The sequence below is a fragment of the Tachypleus tridentatus genome, chromosome 9 (genome assembly GCF_004210375.1).
Source record: "Tachypleus tridentatus isolate NWPU-2018 chromosome 9, ASM421037v1, whole genome shotgun sequence".
In the NCBI taxonomy this organism is placed as follows: Eukaryota; Metazoa; Arthropoda; class Merostomata; order Xiphosura; family Limulidae; genus Tachypleus; species Tachypleus tridentatus.
This window is the reverse complement of record NC_134833.1, coordinates 42948990-42966138: the sequence shown is the minus strand read 5'-3', so window position 1 is coordinate 42966138 and position 17149 is coordinate 42948990. Positions and strand designations below refer to the sequence as shown.

The window sequence follows — 17149 nt, the reverse complement described above, 5'->3', positions numbered from 1 at the left end:
TGACACTACTAAAGAATTTGAGGTCAAGCACTGAGTAAATACAACAGCTTCTCTTGAAGTGTTATGACAATATTTATACTGCTTATTATAATCTGTTCTACCTAACTAGCATAGATTAAATAATTTTTAGTTCAAATACTGCAGAATAAGAGTTAAAAATATTCTTCTTTTTATGTATGCTTTGCTATAATGTGTCAGTTTTGACACAGTACATTACCTCTCCTCACATAAATAGTTATTATTGTTCAGTGCTGCCCTCTTTGTGGAAAATATTTTGGCATCACACAAGTTTTGAACTCCCACATACTCCACAGTCCATCTGGTTCAACTCTTTCTTGCAGGTAAAATTATCATACAACAACACTCCACCAGTAGGAGGACAACACATGATCATGACACATGTGGCTTCCTTTATTAGATTGTATTGAAGTAACATACTTCATGGTTAGTTGTTCAATTTTCAAGGTGGTTCCTTATTTGTGCTCTCTTATTGTGTTGTTGTTTTTTTAATTTCGTTTGAAATTTTCTGTTTTCTTCTACTTCACTTTACCAGTTTTATTATTCTCCACAATTTTCTTTGGTTTCACCAAAGCCTATGTTTCCACTTTGAAAATGTTATCATTTACTTTCATCACATATCATATACCCAGGATTCAGTTGGTGGTACTTGATTGAGAAATTGTCTGCTTTAATACATTGGGAAGTGGATTGTTAAATGAGTTGACTTTTGTTGGGCTTCAAGTTCAGGGACCCTCACAGTGAAATACAGTTCACTGACTTTGGACAGATAAGCTGTTATACTTTCATAGCTTTTAGAATATTTTTATATTAATAATATTATTTGTAGTGATTTGATTTCCATAACATGTATTTAGTTAGATTTATGTGTACTTCTTGTAAGGTTAGGTTTTCTAATTGACATTTAGCAATATCCTTTGTACTATAATGTTAGATTAGGCTTAACATGCATCGCTATAATTTTAGACTTACCTGTTGTTCTTCCTATTGGTAAATTGTAAATTAGGTTAAATATATTGTTTTTTTAGCAAATATCATATTCTAAATTATTATTGTCAGTATGCACTTAATTTTAAAATATAAACTTTTTTCTTTTCATAATTTATTATATTTTGCACTTCTTCTAATTAATTTTATTTATGAGGACCTCTAGGCCTGGGGTCCACCCAACCTTCTCCTAGTATGGTTCACTTTCCTCCTGAAACCAGCATATTTGTTTAGAACAACATATGTTTTGACAATTTTCCTCTACCTGATTATGGATTAGTCTTCCCAGGTCTCTACTGTGGTGTCTGCTAGGCCTAACTCAGCCCTTTTTATACATATTTCATGGTTGTTGTTGTTGTTTTTCTTCCAGACATTTTTTATTGATTTTTTATCTCTTTGAGTGTTACTCACTCTCCACAGGTTTTGTTTCATTGTGCTTTAGTTTTTCATTAGGCAGACTTTTTTTTTTTGCTTCACTGAATATTGAATCTCTGTTGCCTTTATGGACTGGAATCCAGGTCTTAAAAACTTTTATTTCTGTTTTATTGCATAACATTGGCTAAATAAAGAGATTAGTGATCCAAAGGAGTTAGATAAAACCATCTTTAATTTTGAACTAATGGTCAGAGGGAACTAGTTAGAAGCACTTTCCACCATGGAAACTTTGGTTTGATAACACAATTGACTGACATTCTTATAACTTACTCACATTAATAAATGCTGAGAAAAATCTGATTTTTACTAAGTCATTGTCTTTTACATGTCAACATAATTAACTTAAGTAAATTAAATCCATTTAACCACATTTTTAACAAAATCATTAGCTAAGGAGTAATTCAGTTGTCAATTTAATCTGTGACTAATTAAATTGTTTGTATACACTAATAAAATAAATTAATAACCTTCTTGCTATCATTATAACACAACACTTCAGTAAAACACTATTTCATGGGGTTTTTAAATTAACATAAGACATGTATTGAGACAGTTTTCCCAATTAGAAGATATGTTGATGTATGTATTCACTTATGTGCACAAGTATACAAATATGTGATAATGTTCATGAAGTTTATATGCTTTGTAAGTAAAAGTTGCAAAATTATATTCACAGGTAAGTTCTGCATTTCTAGAAACTCTAACTAGGCACTAATGTATATTGTGTAAAAGTACCAGTTTTGTTTTATGATAACATATTTGGAGAAGACTTTACTTAAAAGTACATATGTGTACAGTTTGCTTATTGTGTTAATTCTTTATAAGCAGGTATTATTGCAATACAATTTTTATTCAAAACTGCAACTAAGAATATTAATAAATTATTTTCAAAATTTTAAATTCATATGTGTTTATGAATAGAGATTTTGAATAAGCTACTTCATGGAGTAGAAGTTCATATTGGAAGTCCAGACAACTCAGTTCGTACCTTAGGGATGGTTTTGGGTGAAAACATTTCAAAAATTCTGGATCCAGAAGGCCCCAGGCTTGTGTTTGAGGTAAATGCTTTTTGACACTATTCATGTATTTGTTGTCACTGATAATCCTAGTTAAATTTTTATTTTCTGGCTTCTAGAGTGTTGTACAGTCTAGCCTTCTGTATTCTCATTTGTGCTTATCAGTACATTTTTCCTTGTAATTAAGCTCTTTATTTGTAGGAGGGAAAGAAAGGTTAGTAACATCAGTGCTTATATTTTAATATTATTATTTTTAAATCTTAAGTAATGGACTTAAAATGTAAATGCTATTCAAAGGGTTTACTATTTGAAGAAGAATTAAATGCCAAAGTGTTAGCATTTCCTTTTGAAAATCTCACATTTTACTATGCCTCTATAATATTTGTTCTTATCTGTGTAATAGATAAACTGTGTCTGGGGAAGTATTTTGGTATCCTGCATACTTGATTGTACATTAGTAAGCTATAAAAAGTTTATTAGATTTAATTTAAAATATTATCCTGTTTCTTGATTGGTTTATAGCTTTTTAAAAAAAAGACCTTGAGAAGCTACAAAAGTGTTAATCGAAGTTTACCTGAAGTATTTTTTACCAGTATCAAATGCTTAGTATGAAATCACTGCTTTTACTTGTGATGGTTTAGAAGAATCATAGTTTTAAGCTGTTCTTCTGTTTTACCTAACATACCTGTTAACATCCTTTTTTTTTCCTTATTCAGGCTTTGGCCATGTTAGTAAGTTGTGCAGAATGTTTTATTAGTTGTAGATGTTTAATTTTAAATGAGTTTATAAAGATAACCATGTTCTTTATATCTTTTAGGTTTCCAGTTGTATGTATTACTTATACTTTTATTGTTCTCAAAATGTGTGGGTATTTGTTGTATTTTAAAAACATAACTTGTTACTGAGATAATATAATTTCTAAGTAATACAGCATAACTTTTGTTGTTTTTTTCAGTATGAAGTGACTGATGATTCTAAACATTTGATGTCATTACTTAAGGTTGAAGAAAACTCTTTTGATATTACTGGCTGGTAAGACCTAATTAACTGAGTATACTTACTTAGTTCAACTTTTATGTATATGTAGTTTGAATATTTTGAGCTGAGGCCAACAGAAGTAGCTTGTAATATACAACACTATGCAAAAGTGTTAGGGCAAAAGAATATTTTGTGGGGCTAATTCTTCCATGCCATTACAGAATGTAAATTTTTAAACCATGGTAATACTTCACTAATTCCTGTTCACAATTGAATTCGTCAGGGTGAGAATACTTATTCTTTAAAATTCCCATATAGTTATACCAAGAGTATGTCGTAAGGGTTCTGGTTAAATGAATATACTGATCAATTTTAGAGTTTGAAATAACTGTCATGGTTTCTCATGCATTGTCTTAACTATGTAGAAAGAAGCTAGTAAGAAGCTAACATGTGATCCCAGTATATTCTCGAAGAAATGAATTAAATAGCATTCCACAAACAGTAATAAAAATGATGTTTGACACAATATATTAAGTTTTGTTGCCATATCATGACCCAGAAAGTGTAGAGAATTGTCAGTAGAACAGAGATATTGTATATAAAACTTTAAGTAATGCTGGCTGGAACTTTTGTCAAACTTATGCAGACTTGAAATGCACCCCAAACACTTTCATGTACACCTTAGATTGTGAGGCCAAGACAGGTAAATTTGAGAATAAGAAATGGAGAGGTATAACACTGAAACTCAACAATACTGATGTTACATATCTCCATTTATGCAGCCTTTGGGACAGAAAGTAGACTGCTACTGATTTCAAGAATGAGATAAACAACTGTGTGTCAAATGACGGAAAAGTGTCCAGATATACAATAACAAGAAGATTTGATGAGAATGAATTACTTAGTTGTGTAGCAATCTAAAAACCTTTACTTCAATCTCCAAATATTGCCAAAAGACTGAAATTTGCTAAAAACTATAAAACTGCACTGTTCGTGATTGAAAAGTGTGTTGTGGATGGATGCATCCAATTTTGAAATATTTGGTCAACAGTGAAGGTTGTATGACTGGTAAAAGAAAAGTGAAAGATTAATTCAGTGCATAGCACCTATTGTGAGGGAGGGAATGTGATATTTTGGAGGTATTTATTATGCTGAGGCAACAGGAGATATTTGTAAAGGTGATGGAATAATGGACCAGTGCAAGTACCATCAAATACTGATCTGTTTGGTATACCTCATGTTTTGTGTACTGTTGGTAAAGGATTCTACTACCACAAAGATAATGTCCCCAAACACTCATCCAGTCTATGCAGAAATTACTTAGGTAAGAAAGAATCTGCTGGCATTCTTCAAATGATGGAGTGATCCATACAGAGTCGTGATCTCAACCCAGTTGAGCAGATCTGGAATTTGATAGATCAGTACCTTGACAAATCAAAAGTTACTTCCAAAGAAACTTTATTAGAGTGTATCAGAGATAACTGAATTAAAATCTCAAAGTTTTATTTGATTAAGTATGTTGCAAAAATACCTGAAAAAACCATCTGTAGTTATTAAAGCAAAAGTAGGACAAACTATTAACTTTGCTGGACTCAAGCACTACCACTGAGTTTCTGTTGTTCTACTGAATAGGAAGATTAATAAAATCTTTGTTTCTCCTGTGTTTTTATTGAAAGTAACCTAAAATATAATTTTTTACTTTGTCTAAACATTTTTGCACAGTACTGTACTGTGGTACATTATTTAATGTTGTTGCTCATTTGTTATACTGAAACTGTTTGAATCATGTCAAAGCCCAATAAATAAGTTATTAGTTAATTAGGAGGTCTTTCTATATTTATTCATAAGATAAAATTGTTTGAACTGTGATTTAATGTGATCTTTATTGTGATAAAAAAAGTAACCCACCTAAGGATAAAAACTCGTACAACATTATTGATAATAAAATGTACGCATATGTGTGAACATCTGTTTACTTATAAAAATGTTTTCAATGAAGGTGTGGTCAAAGAAGTGTTTCAGTAATCAAGAATATAAACAGTGTAACAAGAGAGCTAAAGAGTTGCGAAATAACAGAAAAAGAAGTCAACACTTGTGAAAATCAGAAAGACATCAGTGAAGTTCTAGACAGGTAAGTACATTAAATAAGCAAAATTACCAGTTGTTACTATCGTACTTAGAAAATGTTTTGTTTACAAGTATTTATTTTAACCTTTTCTTGTCAATGACAGCTGTAGTCATCTAGGTTAATATTTGTATGAGATGGCATTGAAGTTAGTTTTAGGTTTTTTTTATGTATTTATGATATGTAATAACATGAAAGATGAAATGTTAAAAATTTTACAGCTGCTACTTATTGGCACAAATATTGTTTGGAATAGAAATTACAGCCAAGGAATTAGCAAAATTATGAAAAGTTTGCTGAATTAGTTTCAGTTTATGATATTTACTTGTAATATGTTCTTATGTCTAGAACTGGATATCAATGGAATTTGATGATTGATTAATCATTGGATTCATTAATCAGTTACATTCAACTACTTGATTATTTTCAGAATATTCATGTTTATATTTTCATCTTCTTTCTTTTATTTAATATTTCTAAAAACTTGTCATTAAACCAAAAGAGGAATGTCAACCACATTGTTTGATATATCCATTTCTACCAAGGCCTTTTGTTCTACCTGAAGGGATCATGAGACCACCGAATTGCATCAGTAATATAGTATTCATCTTCACCTACGACAGTTTAGGAGTAAGTTCATTTTTAATCCTAAATTGTTGTATGTGAAAATGTATCATTTATGCAATGTAGTATGAAACTTGTAACAAGCTGATAATATAATTCCATTAGTTTATATCCACAAATTTTCACAACAATGTTCCTTTGTTAAATATAATTGTCCATATATTTGTTGTGATAAAACTAGTAACAATTCTTGTCACAGCATGATACTAGACAAACAAAGTCAGTATAATGTTAGTTTAGCAAGAAAAGCTACAATTATACTAGATGCTCTCTTTGCAGTATTTAAAATTATTCAAATGGAGAAAATCAAACTATTATAAGAAGTACTAGTGTATAGCCTATCAAAAATTGCAGGTATTTAAAAAACCTTGAAAGATTGCTATAAATTAATAAATAACTGGTATTCACCAAAAATTACATTTTTGCTTCATAGTATTTCTTTAAACACAACAATGACAATGTTTACATGTTATTTTTATGTTAATATTTTGATTACTTGGACAGTTGAAATGATTGAAAACACTGATTTTGGTTAATTGATTAGCTACTTGGTGCCAATTGGTGCATATGATGCTCAGAGGTTATTACTTATATTGGTGAATTGGTTTATCATTTAGTTCCACTAATGCCATGTCAAGAGAGTTTGATTCTGTAAAGGCATTTCCTTTCATTGCATTGATTATTTATCCAGAGTTAGTCATAGAAATAGTTTGTTAATAAAGAAGCATGTACACAGAACAGAATGTTTTTTTACATGTGGTATTCAGGCATGCAGTACATTTCCTACCTTCTTATTTTATTGTAGGATGTTTCAGGATTTTTCATTTAATCTGGTGTGTGTGTGTGTGTGTACTTTTGGCTTAACACACATTAAGTTTATTTCATTCTAGCTGTCTTTGTTATTTGTCATTCCTGGAGATAACATCTGGCCTGTCTGTGGGAGGGTATAGCTGTAAAGTTGTACCAATATGTTTGAAGGTCGATGGCATTGTTCTCCAAAGGTATATTAGATAATCTCTTGAGATAAAGGCTTTCTTAAAATGACCAGTCAATGAGTAGCTTTAGCCACTCAGTAGGTGGTGATGACTAGCTACCTTCCATCTAGTCTTTCACTGCTAAATGAAGGATGGCTAGTACAGATAGTCCTTGTGTAGCTTTGCACAAAATTCAAAACAAACAGACTAAACCTTGTTGCAAGACTCATTAGAATGTCTTAAAATTGCTTGGTGACATCTAAACACCTTATTCACATACAGTTTCTTGAAGCTGCAGATCACATTTTGGTCCATGGGTTGCAAGATTGGAGTTGTGTTGGGAGACAGAAACATCATCTTAATGAAGTCAAATGGATCCTTAAAATAACTAGGAAGTCCATGAGGAGCAAAGCTTTCAAAGGCAGTTTTGTTATTAGGTACTTCCCAGAGAAATGGTAAAGACTTGTGATGCCCATTCGCTAAATAGCTCTCTTGTCACACCATGCTTTGTGGTTTCACTTCCAATAAACCCCAAGTTGCCTTCTGGATACATTTTTTTGCTTGAACACACAGGGATTCTCTGGTTGTGGAAGTTACATCTCCTCATCTGTCAGCTTACAAAATTAAATTTAAAATTTATTAGCTGCTTTTTTGTCAAATCTTGCAGCTTTGCCATATCCTGCTACACTTATAATTTTAGCTCTTATTTTTACATTTATTAAACCAACCCTTACTTGTCTTAAATTCATCAATTTTATTGTCTGAACTACTGGGCATGTTTCTCTTCAAATGTTCATAAATTTATCAGGCCTTTTCACAAATAAATTCAGAACTTATGGAATCATCTTTCATTTGCTTCTCTCTGATCCAAATTAACAAAAGTTTCTCCACTTCAATTATCAGTGACCAGCTTTTGAACATCCTGGTTGTTTTATCACTCATCTTTACTGCCTTCAGTTTTTTTATGTGAGCAAGTATGGTTGAAACAGTCAAGGAAGAGAGCTCATATTCAGCACAAAGATCGTTTATTTTAATGCCTTCTTCATGCTTCTTAATAATTTCTTGCTGTTGCTAGATTGTAATGGCTTTCCGAGTTCTCTTTTGGAGTTTTGTAGCCATGATCACTTAAGGTTCAACAATTTTAATATGGTAAATAACAAAAATGTTCATTTCTTGATGAAGTGAAAGAAAGCCAAAGAACCTTGTTTGTGAGACTGACTTGCTTTTGTGTGCATAACAATTATTTTATGTTATAAACATTGAATACTGCACATAACCGCATAACAAGCGAGGGTAAATCCATTCATATGCTGTAATAATAAAGGCAAGGCATTTGCATACTACTTACTTTTGGTCTGTTGATTTAACAAGCATTGTATCATTTTAAGACAGTCATCAGTTAGCCAATCAGAATGGCTTAAACCCAGTTTTATGTATTATATGTAGTGTTAATTTTCTCTTCATTGATAATACACACAAATACAGAATACACCAGAGCCACAGAAAAATGTTTTTATGGTGAAATCTTTTCAGGCCACTGTGATTGGCTAAGAGTAAAGCGTAGAAATTTTCATATCATGTGAATGGTTGAGCCATCAAGTATGGAAGTTTTTATGATACTAGGAAATTGAAGTAAAATTATGATCTTTTATGGCACTCATTGAAAATAAGTTTTCTTTTAAATGAATTGAAAAATCTTGTGGAGGATAAAATGTTAAACAAAATTTTGTTTTGAGAAGCACTCATTTAAATGAAGGATCACTGAATTTAGGTAATCCTTTTAGTCCATAGATTCACAGTTTGTGGCCTGTTGGGATAAAAACATACACACTGCAATTTGGGGCAGTGGGTGCACAATAAGGATAATATTTTAGTCTTTCAACTTGGTCATACAAAATAGCCCAAGAGCTGGCAGTGGATACAGTTGACTAGATGCATTTTTTCTACTTTGTCAGTTCAAAATTAGAGATGGCTATGCAGAGATATGTGTAGACTTGTGAAAAAGTAAGGGACTTGCTTCTTGTGTGGTTGTTCATCTCATAACGTCTTTTTTCGAATGTTTTCATCTATTAAAGTGAAAGGACAAGATGAATTTTCATTCTTTCTTTTTTGATGAGAATCTTGTTCCTCTTCCCTGGTTGCATGCTACTTTTCTCTATATGTTGTTCACCCATGGTTCTATAATTGTTGTTTATTAGTCTTTGCTCAATGTGCTGGACTTTCTGCCTCATTTATTCCCTCACAGTCAATTTTTTAAGTTTTCTGTTGTTAAGAACATGCTCTTGACAAATAATTTCTGTTGTGTTGTCAAGGTTATGTGTTCTTGAAGTTTATTTTTTATTTCACTTGAGTTCCTTGTATTCTTTCACATTTATTGCTTCCTAAAAGGCTTTTTGCCATTTTGTTTGTTCTTTATTGTTTCTCCCTATTCTTTTTGAATTAATGTAAGTGCTTCTCATATACTTGACTGTGAATAATTCACTTGATGTACTGCTCAGTTATATTTAAGGCATAAACTGTAAAGAGCTAGAGAAAATAATGTTTTTTTCTTTTTTCCCTTTCTATTGGTTTTTTACTGTTATGTGGCCTGATCAGAGTTTTTCATTATGAATATCCATATTCATTTACCCATTTGACTGTTGATGCTTAGGTGGATATCTTTGAGCTTTAATGGAAACTTCTTAATGTTTTCTAAAATTTTTTCTTTACCTTGTGAAAGCATGTTGATATTAGACATTCTTCTTATTTAGTAAGAATTTCCATTTCTGTTCAGTAGGTAACTTGTGTGAGACAAAGTGGATCAATTTTAATGTGTTCCCATTTTTTATTTATGCCCTCTTTTGCCATATTACATGCTTCAGAATCTCATTTTGTGCTGAATGCTGGTTTTGAGGTTCAACAGATTATTTTGTCTAAATGTATTTTTTAAATTTAATTACTTGTCATGTTTTTTAAACCTCTATAATGTTATATTGTGCAGTTGATTTACATTCTATTCCCTTCAAAATCTCAGAGGTAATTCTATAAGCTTACAATACTAAAAATTATATTTCAATATACACGTCAGGCAGAGTACAGATAGCTTGTTGTGTGGCTACATGCTTAATAACAAGCAAGTAAACAGAAATACTTTTTTCTTGAAGGTTATCTTATTCTTTGAGATTCCCCTTGGTGTGGATTCCTGTACGTGGTAAGGGGACCTCCCAGGGAAGGTTCTATTCTTTCAGTTTACCCCCTCTGGGATCTAAACATTCACCCACATGTTTGCCAGGTCTGATGACCCATGAAAGAGGGAGAGAATCCTGGTGGTTGAGGGGTTCACCTCTAACACACCACTTTGGCCTTAAATTCTTGTAGACAGGTGGCTTTGGGATGGACCCCTTTAGGTCATTTGGCTGGTCTACTTGGGCTAGGGTCAACCAAGTACCAGTGTTGGAAGTTCTCAACAGGTGTTGTGGACATTGTATCTGATGCTGGTATTTTGGTATAGTGCTCATGAAACCCTGGTGTTGCTGCATTGTCTTTGTTTAGCATTGTATTGTGCCCCTACATGAGGCTTCATGGTGGGTGGGGTCAGGAGGCACTGAAATATTCTTCTTTTTTTATTATGAATCCTCCAAATAAAACCTTATTTAAAATAGTGAGAAAACAGTCTATAGATAAACAACCATGTCTTGAAGATTCTGAGCAGCAATCTTCAACATCTGTAACACCTGTACCTCATTTTCTCATACTACATTTTCTTTCAGACAAACCTTTAGGGCAGATATCTACCTTTTCATTCAGAAGGGACTTGAGGGACTTAGTGGCTCTCCAAAGTCAGTGAAGAAGCTTCACTCTGGTGATATATTGGTGGAAACATCCACATCTCAAAACAGTGAACTCCTCTTGCATTCAAAGGCAATTGGGGATATACCTACTGAGATTATGCCTCATGTTACTTTAAATTCATCATGAGGAATTATTGTTGAGGGGGATTTGAAGAACATTCCTAAGTCAGAGTTTCTCACTGGTTTCTTCACCCAAGGTGTTTCTACAGTGAGGCATATCTCCACTCACAATGATGGAATTATGATGCCGACCAATATTCTCATTCTGACATTTACATCACCACGTCCACCTGCCACCATCAAGGCAGGTTATCTTAATTGCAAAGTATGGCCATACATTCCAAACCCTCTCAGATATTTCCAGCATCATTCCTTCATGTTCTCAGTCACTAGAATTCTCTTCCAACAGCAAAGACCTACCCAATTGACCCAGGGCAGAACCCATGGAAGTCAATAGACAATAAAGAAAAAAGATGTGGTCATAAACAGAAGGGCTCTCCACCCAATTTGCCTACACATGAATAAAAGTGGCCACCTTGATACAATGGGACTGTCAAGGTTTACGTTCTAATCTGGATGACTTCAAAGCACTAATTGCTTCCTACCATCCTGTATGCCTTTTCTTACAGGAAACATTTCTGAAACCTGCCAATACAGTCACCTCTCAGCAGTTTTCTTTGTGCAGAAATGATGGGCTGTGTGATGGACAAGTGCTTGGAGGGGTAGCACTGTTGGTTGATCAGCATGTGCCCACCCTGTGTTTGCCACTCGACACATCCTTGGAGGCCGTAGCCATCCGTGTTTCCTTGGGTTGTACCGTCACTGTTTGTTTTCTCTACCTGTCGCCTGGAGAGACTTATTATCAATCAGACCTTAATGCTCTCATTGAACTGTTGCTGTCTCCCTTTTTAATCCTGGGGGGACTTCATTGAACATCATCCCCTCTGGAGAAGTGCTGATATTGATGGGAGGGGTTGCTCCTTAGAGCATATGCTCTCGATCATAACCTTTTTCTTTTCAATTGTGGTTCTTATACTTATTTTCAGGCACATAGTCTGTCCTTTACTGCTATTGATCTCTTAATTTTCCTCTCTCCCCTTCACTATTCTCCCACTTTTCATGGAGGGTTAACAATAATTCACAAGGTAGTGATAATTTTCCCATAATTTTGAGAGAGACTGGCCGTGTTCGATGTCACTCGACCCGCGTGCTCCGGTGGAAGCTGGATCAAACAAACTGGCACTCTTTTACTGGTATTGCAGAACTTGATCCTGCCATCATCTGTGAACCATCAATAGACAACTGTGTGGCAGCAGTAACTGACTGTATTATACACGCAGCTGTCCAATGTATTCTGAGGACCTTGACATGCTTTCCACTGTATTATCGTCCATGGTAGAGTCCTACCTGCAACCTGGCATGAAAGGCTAAAAAACAGGCATGAATTACTTTTCGTAGGTATCTCACACTCTTGCACCTCATCACTTTCCAGCAGGCCTGTGCACATGCTTAGTATGTGAGATGTCGAAGCCAGAAGGACTCTTGGATTAAGTTCATAACTAGCATATCTTCTACCACCAGTTTCAAAGTCATATGGGACAAGATTTGAAAGGTCAGTGGACAGTATAATTCTTTTCCCCCTTTTGATCTTGGTCTCTGATGGCCAGGAAGTTGTTGATACCCAGAGCATTGCCAATACTCTAGGTGATAGCTTTTGCCAGGTATCTAGCATTTCTGCTTCTTCCTCCAACTTCTTATCCTTCAAGACTCAGGCAGAGTGATCACATCTTTCCTTCTGAGATGATTGTTTCTATGACAGTAATCATCCTTTTACACTAGTGGAACTCAAAACGGCCCTTCATAGATCTGGCAGTACATCAGTTGGACCTGATGATGTAGACTATAAAATGTTGCACCATCTATCTCCAGCTTCTCTGGCTATTCTTTTGATTGTTTTTAACTGTATCTGGCAGGAGAATGTTTTTCCTGATGTCTAGCACCAGACTATTGTCCTCCCTTTTTCTAAGCCTGGGAACGTTCCCAAGATTCCTTTGAACTACCGTCCAATTGCTTTGACAAGCTGTTTCTGTAAGACCTTAGAGAGGTTGGTTAATGCTCATGTTGTTTGGTTCCTCGAATCACACAACCTCCATTCACCCACCTTGTGTGGGTTCCGATGACAAATTTTATTAATTTACTTTTTTACCAGATGTTTGATGCAGATAGCCAAGTTGCTTTGCCATAAAACACCAAACTAACCAACCAATCATTTAGATTTTCCATTAAAAGTGATCTGGTTTTGCCAACTTTGAAGTTCTCCACCATCATTTATTTCATTATAAGATTTTACTTTGCTCCAACATTTTATCCTTACAGTAGCGGTAGTGTTTTGCAATTTTTGCATTTGCATTCCTAAAAATAAATAACTCATAAATGTCACCATATCTCAAACATACAAACATTTGAAGTCTAAAGTATGATAATCATTGAATTTTTGTAAGCCTAAAAATTATTTTTTTTAATCAATGTATGGTATCAAATGTTTATAAAAACCATACATTATGAACTGTGTAGTGTTATACAAATAACTACAGATTTACAATGCTAAAGTCAGGGGTTCGATTCTTCTCATTGGACACAGCAGATAACCTGATATGGCTTTACTATAAGAAAATGCATACACACAAGTTACTATTGGCCTTAAAGCTTGGTTTCACTCATGCTTGTTCTACAGGCATCAATGATTTTCTGAATCAAGATTCTTTTGTATTTACCTCTTATCCTTAATTTATCTCATTAATATCATGAAGTTAATTGCATACATTTTATTCATCCTCTGTGACAGATTCATAGCTTTGCACAACTATGTTTTTTATCTCTCTTATTACAAGAAACACAGTCTAAAATAGCACCACGTACAATAATGACCTTAATTAGGTCATTGCTATGTGCTAAATAAAATTTAGAATAAAATGTTTTATATATACTGTGAAATTGATTTAATATGATAAAATTATGTTTATCTTTCTGTATGTATTCTTAAAAAGTAGTGTAAATAATCCTTTTGGAAATTATATTTGCTGATACCCACAGAAATTTCTATTCTCTAAATCCATGTCAGGGCCAAGCCCACAAAAAAAAACCAAAAAACACTTGATTACATTCAAATTATTAGTCAAGCGTGTCTGTAAAGCAAAACAGAACTGTGTTGTACTGTGTTTTCAAGATAAACTGTTTAATATACCTCTATATAAATTAAGATCTAATTTCTAAAAGTACTTACAAAACGAGATTTGATTAATTGTTTTTGAGATAAAGAAACCCATAAAACTTATGTATTTCCTTTATTTCATATAAAAAACAAACAAGACCATGATATAATTTGACTGTTTAAAGACATTTGATCAGAGAGAGAATCTTCTAAAATAATAACTGAAAGCTTAGACATTTGCAGTCAATTTAAGAAAAGGAGACTACATGCTAAATAGATTACAAAAATGAAGTATTATCTTTAAGATAATGTATTTATTAATTTGTTACTTCTAGAAGTTTAAAAATTGTAAAAGTGACGTTCATTTAGTTGAATTCTTGACACGAATTAGAAAATTCACTGTATTGAAACTACTTGAGCTAGAAATAAGTAATAAATATGTACAATGTAGTGTTTTAAAAATTTATGGTATATATATATGCAGATGGGAACATTCAATATTTTTATTTTTAAAGGTAAAACAAATTGAAATTTTAGGGTTAGCTATTTGGATTTTATCTTTCTTCCAAAATGTTGTAAAGTGTTTGTCAAAATTTTAAGTTTAAAGTTTTTAATTAATATTTTATTTTGCAAGTTAAATGGGAAAAAAATCACGTAAGATCTTTGAAAATTTTATTTTTTTCTTGGGCTCACATGAAAATCATGACAGATCATGCTGAGACACCACAATGAAAAGAAGAGAAAGTTGGTTAGTGAGATGCTGTATTCTTTATAGGAGTTTCTTCATCATGTTTACTGGTTTTTTTAGCTTTCATTACAATTTGTTTTTTCCTGAATGCAGTGATGATGACTTAGAACCATATGACATGAGCCATGATGCTGTATCAAAAAAACAGCCACTTTACATACGGGATTGCCTTCAAGGCTTGATAAATCATGATAAAGCTGAATGGACTGAAGCTTGTCTGAGAGCAGCTGAAACTTTGATTGAGACAGAACTTGAAGGACAGTCAGAGGTCAGTTTTTGTTTGTTTTTAAGTTTTCATGTTTAAAAAAAGAACTGAGATGCTTCTTATTTTGCATCAGTTTACAGTTTATAAAGTATTACAACAAAAATCGAAGCTCTTATTTTTTAAAAAGGAAGTGCATTCAACATGAGGAACTACTCATTCATTCATACTATAGAAGTTGTTGTTGTAGACGTTGAAAGCATTTAATAATTGAAATCTAAAATATCAATAACTATCTTGCATTATATTCATGAAAGTGTCAATCTTCAATATTTAAAATATGTTATGTAGTGATGTCACATCTTATACAAAATTAAATCTGTTAGAACATGATAAAAGGCCTGTTTTTCTTTGTACAGACTAGTTTCACTGAAATCTGAGAATGATTAAATTGTTTTATTGAAAAGAACAAAGTAGTGACAACATATTGATCATATGATTATAGGTAAATCCTAATTTAAAATTATTTATCTGTAGAACTGAAAGTCACATAATGTTTGTCTTTTTTGAAATAGGTAAAGTAGAAGAGCACTTTTATTTTTAACCATGAATCTTAAAGTCTTTTTGCCATTTCATTTGATTCATTTCATCAAACTTAAATTTTGATCAAACTTAAAACAATGGCAATTTGATTTAAATACAAATTTATTAGCCTAATATTAATAACCTTTCAAGTTGCTCTGGGGCCTATTAGGCCCCACTTTTCGTAGGAGTGTTAAGTTGTTTCTCTTTGTTTTTCTTCAGATTGTAGTCATATAGAAATCCTGGGTTAAGGCTTTTTGTTTGACATGCAGTCTATTCACAAATAAAACATAATAAAATCACCATTTTAAATTACCCTAAAACTGATGAGAAGTCTTGGTAACATTTGTTTAATAAATTTGACATCATAGTGATATTTCCAACACATTTTGATTTTTTTTTTTCAAATTTATCTTACAAGTAATAAAATACATTTTATAAAAGTTTTTTGCTGAGAATTTGCTAAACTGTACATATATTTACAGAGTAATTTATAAGGATTAATAAAAGTTTAAGAGATTTTTCAATCTGTTACTTTTTCTTAAATAATCAGTTACTAAATATGCATTCAAAATGGTTCTGCATCTTTATGATTATCTTCTGTTAGATAGTTTATGCTTTTCTGCATACAAAAATATTTGTAGAGAACTTGTAAAACTTAATTTTTAACATTTATCTTTTTAGATCTGTTTAGTAAGTATTTATATAGAGGCACAAGAAAAGACTAAACTAGTATAAAAATAATTTTAGGTTGAAACTACTGTAAAATATATTGAAATAAGGTGAAATTGAAAGGAGGATAGAAAATGGAATAGAAAATTGGTTAAAACGTTTGAGATAATTTGTATAGATTTTACTCTTGACCGATAATTTGATATTTTGTATATAATTTCTGTTTTAATGTTTTTCAGTTCATAATTTACTGATTTAAGCCACAATGACATTTAATTTTTATAAGTTGAAACTTCATATGATATTTCATAAAGTTACATAAAAAATATTCAGTTATGAAGTTATCCAACTGGTTACTTTTTGTGATGTTTTTGAATATTCACTCATGTTGTTGTTTTATATTATGTGTGTATGTGTATGCATCAAAAACTGACATACATTATGATTATTTGAAGCCATTAAGTTTTGCTTAAAATCTTGAATGTATTTTAAGTTAGATTTGTTTAGAAGCTTCTTTCCTCTTCTATGTTTGGTTCATATTCCATTATTTTTGTATCACTCCTTTCTGTTGTATAGCTTTTGGTCATAATTAAATAGTTTAAGGTGATTGTATAATTTATTTATATATAAAATCTGTTTACTTTCTAACATTTCTGTAATTAAATTTTGTTAGATATTTTCTTTATTTTTCCGTTTTACTAATTTACAAAGAAAACATGAATGCTTATTAAGTATTTTTCATATAGT

At 32.2% G+C, this 17149-nt stretch overlaps 1 protein-coding gene across 3 annotated transcripts in view; it reads left to right on the top strand.

The window, feature by feature from the left end:
• LOC143225148 (telomere length regulation protein TEL2 homolog) overlaps positions 1–17149 on the top strand; it is a 109214-nt gene that overhangs the window by 49329 nt on the left and 42736 nt on the right. For all 3 annotated transcript variants that reach the window (XM_076454035.1, XM_076454036.1, XM_076454037.1), the window contains exons 9-12: positions 2362–2498; positions 3412–3488; positions 5434–5565; positions 15040–15214. In XM_076454035.1, the coding sequence (XP_076310150.1) occupies positions 2362–2498; positions 3412–3488; positions 5434–5565; positions 15040–15214 (521 nt within the window). The remainder of the gene's footprint in view (positions 1–2361; positions 2499–3411; positions 3489–5433; positions 5566–15039; positions 15215–17149) is intronic.